General features: G+C 34.1%; 1 protein-coding gene and 1 pseudogene across 1 annotated transcript; one reads left to right on the top strand and one right to left on the bottom strand.

Annotated features, from left to right (window-relative positions):
• Positions 1–15,442, top strand: part of LOC120205963 — a 38,907-nt pseudogene that overhangs the window by 17,118 nt on the left and 6,347 nt on the right.
• LOC120205959 (auxin response factor 6-like) lies at positions 1,407–8,074 on the bottom strand. Its single transcript, XM_039205709.1, has 14 exons — positions 6,913–8,074; positions 6,200–6,321; positions 5,344–5,442; positions 5,207–5,263; positions 4,969–5,124; positions 4,795–4,879; positions 4,621–4,711; positions 4,260–4,424; positions 4,039–4,161; positions 3,669–3,744; positions 3,412–3,559; positions 2,097–3,301; positions 1,787–1,977; positions 1,407–1,605 (listed from the first exon to the last, which is right to left on the bottom strand). Exons 1-14 carry the CDS (start codon positions 6,953–6,955, stop codon positions 1,407–1,409), a joined length of 2,760 nt encoding a protein of 919 aa, XP_039061640.1. The 5' UTR covers positions 6,956–8,074.

The raw sequence follows: 15,442 nt of genomic DNA, 5'->3' as shown, positions 1-15,442 counted from the left end.
GACCTTAACCCAGTTTTCAGTTTCCTCTCTCAAGACCTTAATGTCCCAGAAAACAACTACAGGTAGGTCATAAACAAGTGTCCAAGACTGCTCACTTCAAGTGTCAGAGACCAACTGAAACCAGCATCGTTCTATCTTCAAAGGCTTGGGTTTAAAGATTTTGAAGCTTTGGCTTATCAAGACCCTGTCTTGCTAGTTTCTAGTTTGGAACATACCTTGATACCCAATCTTAAGTTCTTAGAAAGTATAGGGTTCTCAAGCAATGAAGCTAAAAGCATGGTGTTGAGGTGCCCATGGTTGTTCACTTTCAGCATAGAAAACAACTAAAAGCCAAAATTAGAGTACTTTAGAGATGAGATGAATGGGGATTTGGAGGAGTTGAAGGAGTTTCCTCAATTCTTTGCTTTTAGTTTGGAGAAGAGGATAAAAACAAGGCACATTGAAGTCATGAAAAGTAGGGTTAAATTGTCATTGGCTAAAATGCTGAAGAGCACTGATGAAGAGTTCGAAGAGGTGCTGAGAAACACTGAGGCTTATAGCTGATGATCATATGTATGTAATTTTCTTCTTTGTGAACCTTGTTTCATATGTAAAATTGGTAGTTTCATACGGTGGCTTGTGAAGGAAAAGTACCCGAAGTGGTTGAAGATGATGTTTCATTAATATTCATTGAATAAGATTTTGAATTCAAATATTATAAATAAGGAAAAAAAACACTTATAGGAGACATTAAGCTTTGAGCCATTAAATAATTAACAATAAGACGACGTGGCAGTGTGATATTGATATGGTATTGAGATTGAAGTCAAAAATAATTTGTTATTCCATCTCATCATCCTTCTCAATCAAAGTTAGAGTTTTTTCACTTTCGTCACTCTTTGACGTCTTTTGTGATTATTCTAAACATTGATGAGCCCTTCGACGTCTTTTGTGATTACTCTAAACATTGATGAACCCACTGCTTCCTACTATGGTTAAAGCCCGATGATACTAGATTTTTTTTTTCCAGGATGTGTTTTGAAACACAAGTTCACTTTCATCAAACAGTTTGATGGAACATGTCTCCTCCACACGTTCAACATCGACAACTTTATTAGCTTCCGATGCTTGGTTTTCGACACATGACGTCAACTGTATGAACCCCGTCACATGGCTCTTGACTGAGCATTTTCAAAACTTGGGGAACTTCAAAAATAGTTGAACTTCAACTTGGAAAAAGCTAAGCTTGCTTCAATAGCATAGGATATATAGATATTTTTTATAAGTACAGAGTATTACTATTAGCTTTAATGAATATATACTTCAAAGCTAGAGTTGGGCAGCTGTTTCCACCTACTATAAAAGGGTTTTTGCAAGACACTAATATTACAGGAGAAAAACAGTACCATAACCGGTCAAGAATTCGTTCAGTAGTCCAAAGAACCAACAGAGGCGATACCAGAGCTGAGATTTCTCGAGTCCTGTCGGTTCACGTAGTCATCACAACTGCCTTTTGAGAGCCTCTGAACTGGCACGGAGTTTAGAAGCTCCAGGCCTCGTTTGCCCATTTGTTGCACTTCCTGCGGGGAAAGTATCTTGATACACCAGACACTGTTAACAAACTCCCTGGTAGAAAAAACAAATCCGGAATTAGTAAAAGAAGTCGGTATTGGAAAACCCCAGAATAGATTTCAATGCATGCACCGAAGATATTTTTATTAATCATACACTAAATGAACTCAGACATGCAATCTAGGGTCGAGGAAAAACAATATCTATAATAATAATAATGAGAATGGAAACTCACGGCCAGGGGTCATCGCCGAGGAGAAGAACATCATTCTCTCGGTCAACAAATACAAGCTGCCAGCCTGATCTCAGGGGGTCCTCCAACTGGCCTTCAAGGCCAAACATATGAGAGAGTTCACTGCGGAGCTCATTGTAGCTGCTGAATGCAGAAATATCCAATGATCTACCGAAGGACCCTGATTTATAAACCTGTTCATAGTGAAAACATTCACATCAACTATAAAAGATAATCGTCTGAAACAATGACAAAATCAAACTTCAAAAACCAGGTTGAACTCGCATAAATGAAAAAAATAAATGCAACTAACCTTAACAAAGGTTCTAGTTTGTGGGTTTCCTTGGCTCGCATTTTCCTGAGACTGCAAGATTCCAGATTCATCAATGCAACTTGAAGGTTTCATTGCTGGATTAATGGAAAAATCAGTCCCAGAAGTACTCATATAATTAGAAAAGAAGGGTATAGAAGTCGAATCACTATCAGCGCCAACTCCCCTAAGGCCTGTCATCCCATTCTGCATTAGAACAGATGAAGGCTCTATATTAACACCAAATAAGAAATGGCTCTGTGGATTTGTACCCCCTTGGTCTATCGAGCATTCCCTGCCAGGAAACGGAGGCAATGAGATAGTGTTTCCAGAATTTTTTGTTTGGGACGGCCCCAACTGTTCCACCTGTGGTAGAACACACTGTGGAGACCCAGATGAGAGAACATCAACAGCAACTCGCTTAGATGGCCATGCAGCAGAAGTTTCTGTGGGGTTAGTTCGTGGCAGGTTGAGCAGATTGGAAGATTCATCTTGGGGGAAGGAACCCAAAAGACTATGCAAAGGGGAAACGACAGTGCTGGTCACAGGGTTCCCATTGGAATCAGAAAAACTCGCTTTCTGGCATAGTGAAGGTATGGATTGCAATGGAGATGACTGGGATTGAGAGGCTGAAGCATACAGTGAAATGCCAGACACTGCACTAGAAATATGCTGTTGCTGTGACAGTGCATGCTGTGGCTGTTGTTGCTGTTGATTAGTAAACAGCGGATGCTGGGCCTGCTGTTGCTGTTGGCTATTAAACAATGGATGCTGCTGCTGCTGCTGCTGCTGCTGTTGGTTACTAAACGAACTCTGATGTTGCAATTGTTGCTGAAGTAGATGTGGCCAAGTTTGAGGCTGGTTGTCTTCGACAACACCCTGAAGAATGGCCTGAGGCTGAGACTGCTGCTGCATCTGGGGCTGCATCAGAGCAGCAGGCCTGCAGGTGACATTCTGGGGTTGCTGGAAATCCAGAAGGGAAGTAGCTGCTGATCTGAAAGGATCCACAGTTTTCATCTCTTGCAATGCAGCAGCAGCCATAGCTTGGTACATTTCAGTTTGCAAACCCAGCATGGAGGCATCTAGCCTTGGCTGCATCCATGGTGTAACTCCAATCCCTTGAAAATTCAGATGCTGCATTCCTTGAGCTGCATCTCCTTGTAGCCACATAAGAGGAGAACTAATGCCTAGATCATCATCCTTGATTCCTACAAACAAAGAGAGTCAAATTAAAAGGAATAAGCATGCTAAAGAAGAGAGGAGAAAACTATGAGTAGTGACACTATACAACCATGGAATTAGAAGTAGACTAGCATACCATTGAAAGAAGGTAATCCCGGAGGCCATGGGCGCTTAAGCCTTAATGGAAATGGAGATGGATACATTGGGAATGTCGTCAACGGTTCAATCTCCCATAAGGAAACTCTTGGCTGCCTTTCACCAGCTGTTGATTCATCCCAACCAACCTACACAAATAAGTTCAAACACTATCATCACCGTAGATAGAAAATCTAAAACAACAAATGTGCAAATACTAAAAAAAACAAATTATCAATGCAACCATTCTAAACATACCTTGACTGATCGCCAATGTGAATTTGGCCACCGAACAGGATCTAAGTCACTTATGCCAGTTATCGTCCCCATGTAACTAAGCGACACACAATCATCAGTTACAAATTAAATGATATTCACAAGTAAACAAAGAGAAGGGGCACAAAGCAAGAATCATTGAAAAAGGCATTATAAAAGAGCATAAATGGAACAGAATATCTCAGAAAAACTGCAAATTAATCCTTTGTGAGGAAAGCCAAGCCAGTCAGGCATCAGTTGCATAGTTAAAAGAATGATAATCTAATCCTTTTGTATGGAAAACTATTTTAAACAGTTAGAAGAATCAACCGTTAAAACTTGAAAGCAAAAAAAAATAGAAATTGAAGCTTACCGACGAACGCTTGATTCTTCAGTTTCAAACAGCATTCTAAAACGCATACCAACAGACACTCGAGTATGATAAACAGCTTTGATATATTTCGAGAGAGGTATGACAAATTCTGATGGACTAGCCCTGGATTGAACAGGAATAAATTTAGATGGGTTGCGGAATCAATAATCAGAACATAGCAAATAGTGACAATCTGAGAAGGCATGGCGGTAGCATCATACCTTGGGTTATAAAATATAGTGAACCGACTATTTGTTGCAGCTGCATGAGCAGCAGCAGCAAGAATTCCTAAGTGCATGCTATCGCTTGATAAGACTGACGAAGGCATTACAGTTTGAGGTCGATTAGCTCGCCGGATTCCAAGAAGTAATTGATTTTTTTCATTCCTGTCAATATGACCCATATGCTGGTTTGAGCATCAACAAACCAACAATCTACAGCAATTTGCATTTTAGAGAACAAAGTAGGAGATGCAGAAAATATCCCGAGAGATAACATTCTCATGTCTGCATCTTCTTATACCAGGTGAGTAGAAAAATGGGAACAAAGCCAGCTAAAATGAAAGACAAGCCAACAACCTACCAGATAAAAAGCACTGAATCACCCGCAACAAGTCTTTTAGCACTTACAAATACACTCCATCCTGTTGTCAGGAGGTGCCTTTTGGGCTGGCCTGCGTGGGAACAAGTCAATGACGGCATTGCAGAAAAAAATATTCATATTTTAAGGGGAAAAAGGGATTTTTAATAAGCTCACCCCGAAATATATGCCTAAATTTCCATTCATTATCATGCAAGTCCCTTGCGATCAACTCTTGAGCTGGAGGCTGCTGGGAAAAGTCCTGAAAGCAATTAATGGCATAAATTAGGAATAAATCATTGCAACAAAAAGAACGAACGAGTATCAACACTAATGGTAACGAAAGCATACCAGTGGAGGAAACACTTTTTCAGCTGCACGGCGAGGAACAGAGAACCCTCCATGAGTACTTGTGTCACTGGCTGTTAACGTTTTGCAGAAATAATTTGTTGGCTGTTTGCTGAGAGTACCCAATTCTGCGGGCAGATAAGCCTCCTTTTGTTCTTGCTGTAGAGCAAGTAGTCTTCAATACTTGAAAGAATCAATAAGACTAAATAACTCAAAAGAAAGCCATTAGAAAACAGCTTACCGGAGTCAGTGGTTGCAAGGTCATTTGTGCATACACTTCATCTGTTTCAACATCTGCCTGAGGTTGACAAATTTCGAGGCTTCAGAAACAAGTCCAATGGAGACAGCATCAGAAAACCAAATTAAAACAATCCTTACATGCATGGTAACATTATGAAGCTGACAAAGCAGTTGCGGAGGTAAGCTCGGGTAGTTTGGTATGTGGCCATCCACTTCCTTATTGGTTGTTGCAGCTACCTACAAAGAAAACCAAAAAAATGCTTGGCTACTGAATATGATGTCTAATCAAGTACAATGAACCACGATACACAGAAAGATCCAAAATGATAACATCAACTAGCATGTTCGAAGATGACGCAGACTCGGTTACAGTAAAGCCCAGAGCAAAACACAACATAGAGAAACAGGAATCAACATACAATTCCCTATGATCCATGACCATGCAAGCACTTAACATAAAACATCGATCAGTTCCCACCATATACAACAAACCATTTTTTCCACAGTGACTGAGGATCAATTATGGTCTCCCGTAACATGGTGGGTTGTGAAAGCGGGGGTAAAGAATCCAAGTTTCCCGGGGATTTTCAATTGCAAAATACAAGTATAACGCAAGTTCACCATAGACCTGCTGGATCATCAATTATGGCAGCTAAAAAGCAGATGAATTGGAGTCAGGCTGGGATGCTCATGTCACACAAATGCCTATACAGTAAAATAGTATTTGGTGCTAAAAAAGACACATTTAAAGATCACACTTTCAATATTTTACATTCTTTCAATATCCATACAGGAAAAGTGGCAATAATGATGATATGCCTGCAAATAAATTTTTCACTTTTTTTCCTCGGAAAAGACGGTGAAACAATATTCATGATTTATTCTTCATAAAGCAAATACAACTTGTTGCATACACACCATCAGCAATAAAGAACATATGCTTCAAAAATCCATTACCAAAGAACAAGATAAGCTGAAGTTCAAGGATACCGACCTGTTCACTATGGCCCTGTGGGAAATAAACAACCCTACTTCCCACCAGAGGTAGAGAAACAAGTGGTCCCGCACATGCATGCCAAAGCTCAGAGTTCAACACTCTCTTTTCCCCTGCAGGATCTGTTTTTGCATTAATTCAAAACCAGTTCAGCAAAATTAAAAGAGAAAAATAATGAACAAACTAGTAAATTGATAAAAAAATGAGGGGAAAAAAGAATTAGTAAACTAAACATGTAATCTATCCAGAGGATGCTTGAAAGAAAGAAAATCCAAACTTCCAACAAATTTGGGTTTGCATTAAGCTCCCAAAAAAGGCTTGAGAAGAGCAAAAAATGTAAATCCACAAATTCAGCAAGATATAACATATTAAAACCTCGGTTTGACATAGATAAAAGGGTAATGAGGTTAACGTAGAATTAAGTTTCAAAAATCTTCACCCCAGATTTTTTTAAAATAGATTCAATTTCAACAAACCAATAAATGGAAATCCAAATAAACTGCGATTACTGATATGGGGTTTAACATTTTAAGATTTCAGCTTCTCCTGTATTTTCTAAGGCCAGAAAACAAAGCCAATTGCAACCCAAAAATCAACATCCATATGATAATTTCAACTTCACCTCTCCCAAGGAACTCAATCTAATCCTTTACACACACACGCACAAACACTCACACACAGAGAGAGAGATGCAACAAAAAGAAGAAGCATACCTTCCTGATGTTGTGGATTGAAACCAGCTGAAGAAAGTCTCATTTTTCTTTTCTAGATAAGTTTCAGTAACACCTTTAAATCCAAGTTTGTACCCTCAAAAGAGAAAAAAAAGATCACCACCCCAAACCCCCTCCTTTAACCAGACCGAAGTCCTCCAAAACCTTTCTTTACTCCTTTGTCTCCACACAAAAAAAAATGCCTTGACAAGAATCAACTCCAATTGAGCAAAAGGCTTTAAGAAAAAACAGAACAAAGAAAACAAGTCCCAACACTTGTCTTTTTTTTTTTATTCAACCGAAACCGGTTTTAGTACAAAAGACAATCGCTTTCAGCCTCATCCGCCTCCTATCTTCTTCTTCCCCACCCAAAAGAAAATAACCAAGTGTTCTTTCTCTTGATCCAAAACCTTAACGTTAAAACAACATAGTCTTCTCCTTTTCTATGTTTCCAACACTTCAGCCCCACTTTTCAGCTCCCAAAACACACAGACTTTTGTTCCTTAAAGTGTGACAACAAAACAACAGCTTTTATCTCCTTGAGTTCCTCAAAGCTGTAAACCACTAACCTCAGAAACCAAAAACACCCACCAGATCTCAGCTATAATGATTTATTTTTATCCCAGTCCCTCACCTACAAGTACCTTTTTTTCAAAACAAAAGAAAAAGCCCAGATCTTTATTCTCACTCACAAACCCAAAATACAAGTACTGCTACTATTTTGCATTTGGGGCACTCTCCTTTGTACAATCTAAGTGTATTAGTAAGAAGTAATGGGCATTTATAGATATTTTTGGTTCAGAAGAATATATGTTTTACATCAATGGAATACGGTTGAGTAGTAGAGGAAATTTTCACTAGGTGATGAGTAATGGGAGAGAAAAAGGAAGGAAATGAAAGGAAAGAGGAGAGAGTTTCGTGCTGCTGACTACTTGTACTATTTAGTGCTCTTTGCCCTTGCTGTTTGCTTTCTTCCCCTTTCCCTCTATCGCTTTGCTATTGCTCCACCAACCAATGAACATATACGACTGCCATTATTTTTTTCTTTTTCCCCTTTGGGCTGTCTTTTCTCTGTATACCATGAAACAAATACAAGAAAAAAATGGAAAAAGAAAAAGGATTTTCACAGAGAGAGAAAGTGTCAGATGATTGTTTATCAGATAAAAGAGTTCCCCACTTGAACGCTTGATGAATTACTCAAGCAACCTTTTTTATTTATATTTTCTAGTTTAAATAAACAAAAGAATATTCTAACATTTGCATGGAATGATTAGGGGGATCACTGTGCATGAGCAACTTGCAGCTTTGCCTCGTCTCAATTAATATGGGCCGAAATATAGGCCCAATTGCATACATTTATAGTTTTTTTAAAGAAATCTAAAAATTGATTTAAAATTAATTATATGGTTTAGTTTCATTCATATTTTTATTTATTGATGCGACTTTAGTTCAATTTAGATGTATGATTTTAACACGAATCAAGCGACTTCAGTTAGGGATGGACATGAGATTCGAATACGATATATTTTGACCCGACTCGATCTGATCGGGTAGAATTTTTTTTAAAAAAATGGGTTCGGATTTAGGGTGAAAAATATTCGACCCGACCCTAAAAATATATAATTTACCGTATATATTTAGGAATACTTACAATAATATCCCTCTATATATTATTATTTTTCAATTAAGTCATTGTTTTTATTGTACACAAATATTTTTTTATTATTTTGGTTGGGTTCGGGTTTAGGGTTGGGTCGGGTTTTTAAGTTATATATCGGGTTTTTATTATTTTGAGTCGGGTTGGGTCGGGTGAAAACTTGTTTTGGTTGGGTCGGGTCTCGGGTGGAGAACTCCTTGTTCTCAGGTCGGTTAGGTGGACCAAAAACCCGACCCAACCGACTCATGCCCATCCTAACTTCAGTGGTTAAGTAATCGATATTATTTTACGAGGATATATATTATCTTATATTTATCCCAAATTAATAAAAAAATGTAACTTGTGTATTTATACTCATTTTAAGTTTGAAGTTTATTTTATATATATATATATATGTTGAGTTTGAAAAATAATATACAATTTAAATTTACAATATAAAGATCGAATCGAACATTTTTTTTCATTTTTATATAATTCAGTTTCGATTTTATTTTTAAAAATTAAAATATTACATTTTGGTCCATCTTTTACTAAAATGAACCGAACAAAATTGAATATGCCCTTATTAAATAGTAATTGGACATTGTTTTTGTCAATTTATTTCATTAGATGAATCACATGTGTTTTAGAAGTGAATGAGATTGATCAATTAAATAAAAAATCATTGATCTAATTAATTGAATCAATTAGATAAAATTATAAGTCATGTAAATTATATGAACAGATAAATAATAAAAAATCGAAGTCAATAATTAATTATTCGATCAATTGAACTAGATTCAGACGGTTTTATATTGATTTTTTAAAAATTTATTTAATCAATTTTGAACTAGTAATTCAATAAAAAAATTAATCAAACTAAAATTAGACATATAGGGACGCGTGATTCTTAGGGACGAATTTATAAAATTTTAGGAGGGAATTTATAAAATTTTAGGGGACGAAAACAGATTATTAATTGAAAATATTTAAAATATATAATAATTTGTAACTTTTAGAGGGTCTATCCTCGATTGAAAATGTACTAAGATCAAATATTTTATGAAAGAAATTTGTCGTCTTCATGTTATTTAATATTTTTATAATTAATATTAAAAAGAATATTTTCAAATAATAATTTAAAAATAGCGATATATTGATATTTAATATTTAACAACTTTATGAATTGTCTGTCTAGTTCAGTTAGTAGAGCTTTAAGCTCTTAACCTTGTGGTTGTGGGATCAAGTCAGACTGAGGACAATTCATAACGGACGTCTTCCACGGAAGCTGCTATCAACCTGGCGTTGGGGACAACCTACTACCTTATCTCCCCTTTACCCCATTACATATGGGAATAGAGTCAGTTATAATATTTAACAACTTTATATTCAAATCTAATATTTTTTTTGGAATGATATTTTAATAAAAAAAACTTAATGTTTTCATAATTATAATATTACAAATAGGATTTTTAGGGAAAAATAGAAGAGAAAATGACGTGATATATACTGATCTTATTTATTAGATACGCACAGTGTATAATCTACGTACCATGAAGAAAAAGAAATCTGCGGTTAAAGGACAAATCCTGACCATTGATCCAATGAAAAAAAGTGGGACTCGAATGAGTTGTGATGGCGACTCGACTTTGAATCACTGCTCTACTTTCTCATTGGTCTTCGTCATAACTGTACGGTAGAGAAGCGCCACACGTAAGAAAACTGCCCCACGCGGCTATTTCAATTAAATTTTCTAAGAAAGATGATCAAATACAAACAGCTGGGGGGCATAAATCGTAAATATTGACCAACTTGATAATGAAATAAGGTGGGGTATTTTTTAAATAAAATAAAAACAAGAGGATGAAAATTAAATTTACTTATCTTTGTAGGGGCTAACACACAACTCCAATCATGGAATTTTTGGGGAACCACACACCTTAATTATATATGAAAAATCAGTATTTACCTTTCCATTATGAATTATTTTTAAAAAATTGTTGTCTCTTATTTCCTTATATAGTGAGATAAGGAGAGGTAAGATAGTAGGTTGTCCCCAACACCAAGTTAAGAGCAACTTCCGTAGAAGATCTCCGAATTATGAAATGTCTTCTGTGGGACTCGATCCCACGACCTCAAGATTAAGAACCTTGTACTCTACCAACTGAGCTGGATGGTCACTTCTATGAATTATTTTTAAAACTTTGTCGATTACCTGGCTTTTGACATTTACTATTATAGATTTTTTGGCATGTTGAGGTTGTTGAGTGGGCTAATCATTCGATGTTATATAAAAAAAATTAGTTGATCTTATTCTCATATACAATGGGATAAGGGGAGGTAGGATAGTAGGCTGCCCCAACGTCAAGCTGAGAGCAGCTTCCGTAGGAGACCTCAAGCCTTATGAATTGCCTATAGTGGTACTCGATCACACGACCACAAGATTAAGAGCCTTGAACTCTACCCACTGAGATATACGGACAATTCTTATATAGTTTAATAAATCTTAAAAATAATTATTATATAAATTAATATTTAATATATTAACAGTGCATATAATTCTACGTATTGATTTATATTTAAAGTTTAATAAAAAAATTAAACTTTTGAGGATGTGACAAAATTAAATATTTAATACGAAATAATTATCTTTTTTATAATCTTATTTTTCTTGAAAAATAATTATCTCTTTGAATGCAACGTTTCATGATTGAAAGTTTTGAAAAGATTGTTCCAACTTTTGGGACGATGGTTGAAACATAGGCATCAACACCCATATTTTTGGCTTGGAACACCTCGTGGAACTAATTATTTGATTTTCAGAATATATTGATTTGGATAATATTTTATTAATTAATCTAATTAATTTAACTAATAATAGAATAATCTTATCTGTTTGTCTTAATGTGTTTGTAAATATTTATAATAGTGTCACCACGTGCTTTAATCATGCTAAATAATATATAAAGAAAATAAATCTAACTTATATATATAAATATTACATGTTATAAATTAAGTAAAAAAATAGGTAAAATTTTATGTATTTTAATTTATGTCGGTTGATATATAAACTATATGATTATATTATTTAAATAAAATTATCATATTAAAGAATATAAATCAATCTATAATTTACGTATAATATAAGGGTTAACAAAAAAATTTACCCTTTTTTCCCATGGCGTTTTTTATTTGCATCTTAAGATTCTAAACCTAGGAGTTACGGAAGAAATGGTAATTTTATTATATTTATATAAAATTTATTTACGTTAATAAAGTATATTCTATTTAATAGATTTATATTTATACTGATAATAGTTTTATATTTTATATTAAATAATTATATTGTGTTGTAAATTATCATTAATATAAAAATGTAGCCAAATTTGAAGAACGTCGGCTATGTCTAATTTTAATTAAATTGTATATTCTTTTAATTTCAGAAAGACAACTAAGATATTTTCTGCCTCCATCATGAGTTAATAGTAAACACCGACTCCTGGTAACCTACGTAAATTCCATGCACATTAATGCCACGAAAAGAAAAAGATAGGATGTCTAAGGTACCACATTCTTAATATATGGCGTTACCGAAAATATTAATATTTTTTAATAATTTCAGTAAAACGTTACTTAAAACATTATATTTTTTTATCGAAAATATTAATAAGGGGCGCTACCTAAAATGATTAACATTTTCGGTAAATGATTACCTAAAACATTATTTTTTTTCTACCATAAATGTTAATATTGGGTCTACCTAAAATGTTATTTTTTACCGAAAATTAGGTAGTAAAATTAATTTCTTTTTTAAAAAAAATATTTTAAATAACATTTTATTGAAAATGTTAAAAATATTAATATTTCTAATATGACATTTTCTTAACTATATATTAAGGTTATCGTTCAATTGAACCACTAAAAAAAGATAAGTGCTCATTTTGAGGTTATCTTGTGTTATCTTTTTTCTCTTTGATGATTTTATTTTATTTTATTTTGATATCTAAATTATTTTTTTTGTATTATTTTGCTTTCAAAATTAACGGCGTATAATAAAATTCCGTTTTCGTGCCATATTTTTATAAACAATTTTGTTATTATTAACTAATATAATAATAAAATTATTTTTTTGATTTTATAAGAAGTTCAATTTTAACGCCTTAAAAAGTTCATGGCTTATCCTCTTATATACTTTAAGAATTATATTTAAAGTTAGTATAATATTAAAAAAATATAACATTTGATAAAATAATCATTTTAAATTTTATTATTTTTTTGAAGTACTTTAGTCTTTAACATTTTATTTTTTAATAAAATGGTCCATAATTGAATGAAAACCGTTAATTGATTAACAATTAAAGTTAATCATTGATGTTACAAATTTTATATATTCAAAGTGATGACGTGACACATGTCATTTGTACAAAAGTGATGACATAACAGATGTTGTTACATAAATGATGATATAACATGTGTTATATGTATAAAATGATAACGTAAAACATACCACGTGTTCAAGGTGATGACGCGATATATGTCACATGTACGTAAATAATAACATGTCAATGTGTCACGTCATCAATTTAAACATATGAAATTTATTATGTTAATGATAAATTTTAAACGTTAGTCAACTAACTTTTATATCCATCCAGAGAATATTCTATCTAAATATGAAATATTAGAGATTAAAGTAATTCAAAAGAATTAAAAATTAAAATAATTATTTTATTAAATATGAAAAATAAATTTTAACATTATACTTAAAAAATATAAGCAATTAAAGTTTTTAAATCAATAAGAGTAGAAAATAAAGTTATCAAAATTTTATTTAAAAAAAATCAAAGTTAAGCTGCCATTATGTATTGAGTGCTTTATTTATTTATTTATTTATTATTCATTAAACTATTTATTTATTTATTTATTGTGCATGTAACTACGGACCCACTTGACAGTCTCGAAACAAGTAGGGACTATTTACAAAAATATATATTTTCTATTATTTATTATTTAACCATTTATATTCATTGCATTAAAAGAAACAATTTAACGTGTCAACGTCTTAGCGTTATAATAAAATAATGAAATAATATTGTTCGAATTTATATAATTTAAAGGAATATATCACTATTTATCATTAGAATCATTCAATTTTTTTGCATTATAAATTACATAAAAAGATTTTTAAAATTCCAATAATTAAGACTCAATCTTAATATTAAGAAAGTGACAAAATATGAGTTTTTACAAATTAAAATATATAAGAAATTAAGAAGAGTTTGAAATAATATGGAGAGGTTATGTTCATAGGTAGGGGTGTAAACGAGCCGAGTCAAACTCGAGTATTACTGAGCTCGACTCGACTCGAAAACTCTGATATGGAGATCGACTCGACCCAAAAACTCGCGAGTTTAAAATTTTCAAGATTGACTCTAGGGATGGCAAACGGGTACAGTTTCGTGGATTTTGCACCGCATCCGCTCCAATTGGAGCGGGGATGGGTATAATTTTAGCGGATAGTGGGCGGGTGTGGATTTATAAAGTGGTACCCGTCGTGGGTGATGGGCGGGTAATGGGTTTGAGACATTACCCGCCCCGCATCCGCCCGCCCCACATCCGCCCGCCCAGCTAAATATCTATTAAATTTTGGACCATTATGAATTTAGGTGTGAGACTAATTTATAAATTTTAATATTGTATAATATATAACATATAATTTAACCAAATATTAAGGATATTTAGTCTTTAATGTGGTCTTTAATTAAGGAAATATTCGGCTCTTTGATTAAACCCATAATCCCACTAACCACGTTACTTTCCATGTTCTTTAGCTCATGCTGCCCATCCAAACACAAATTAGCCGTACTATAAGCATTAACATCAAAAACAACAGTTTCCATGTTCTTTAGCTCCTCAAAACCCATATTAGGCGCACTATGAGCCACTATGAGCATTAACATCGAAAGCAACACAACAATCCAGCTCTGCGACTACATGCTCCCTACAATCTGTCTCCATAACATTCGTAGAGCCACTCCTCTGACAAATTGAAGCATGCGCTGCTACCCCATCACGAACTGTCTGGGAACCAACTCCAACATCCCATTAGTTTGCTGTTAGGCGGGTCTAGATAGGTATGTCGCTAGTGAGTAGTGGGTGTGGGGATGAATTTGAAAATGTACCCGCGTGGGCGGGTGTGGATTTGAAAATTTGTACCCATCATGGGTGGTGGGCGGGTGGTAGATTGAAAAATATTAGGTGGGTATGGGGATGGGGGAGGGGGTATCCGCACCCGACCCGCCTGTTTGCCATCCCTAATTGACTCGAACTCAAAATCCTAAACTGAAGCTCGTGAGTAGCTCGAAAAAGCTCGAAATGAAGAAAAAAAAACTTATTTAACTTAACTCGATTGAAGTCTCAAACTCGAACCTTAAATACATGAAAATCTCACTATATTTTTATAAAAAAATCAATACATAAATGTTAATTTTATTAATATTTTTTTTTAAAAAAAAAGATAAAATCTTAATATATTATATTTTCGAGTTACTCACGAGCTTTTTGAGTCGAATATCAAGTAGCTCGTTTTGGTTCGTTAAGTACTCGAGTCGAGCTCAAGCTCGAGTCGAGTCCATTCGATCTGAGTATTTATTGAACCTTGATCGAATCGATCTCGAGTAGCTCGTGATCTGTCTCGTCTCATTTACAACCCTTGTCATAGGGTATAATGATGAAACTTTAGGTTTCGCTACTAATATCTCAGTCCATCAAGCATACTGCATGCATGTAGGGTTTTTAACAAAAAAACCTACATGCATTGTTTATACAACGAGACGAAAAAATAATTATAAGACTCATTGTTAACGTTATATAATTTTACGTACTATCAATTAATCA

Source organism: Hibiscus syriacus, unplaced genomic scaffold, assembly GCF_006381635.1.
Source record: "Hibiscus syriacus cultivar Baekdansim isolate YM2019G1 unplaced genomic scaffold, ASM638163v2 tig00013285_pilon, whole genome shotgun sequence".
Lineage (NCBI taxonomy): Eukaryota > Viridiplantae > Streptophyta > Magnoliopsida > Malvales > Malvaceae > Hibiscus > Hibiscus syriacus.
This window is presented reverse-complemented; position numbering and strand designations above follow the sequence as displayed.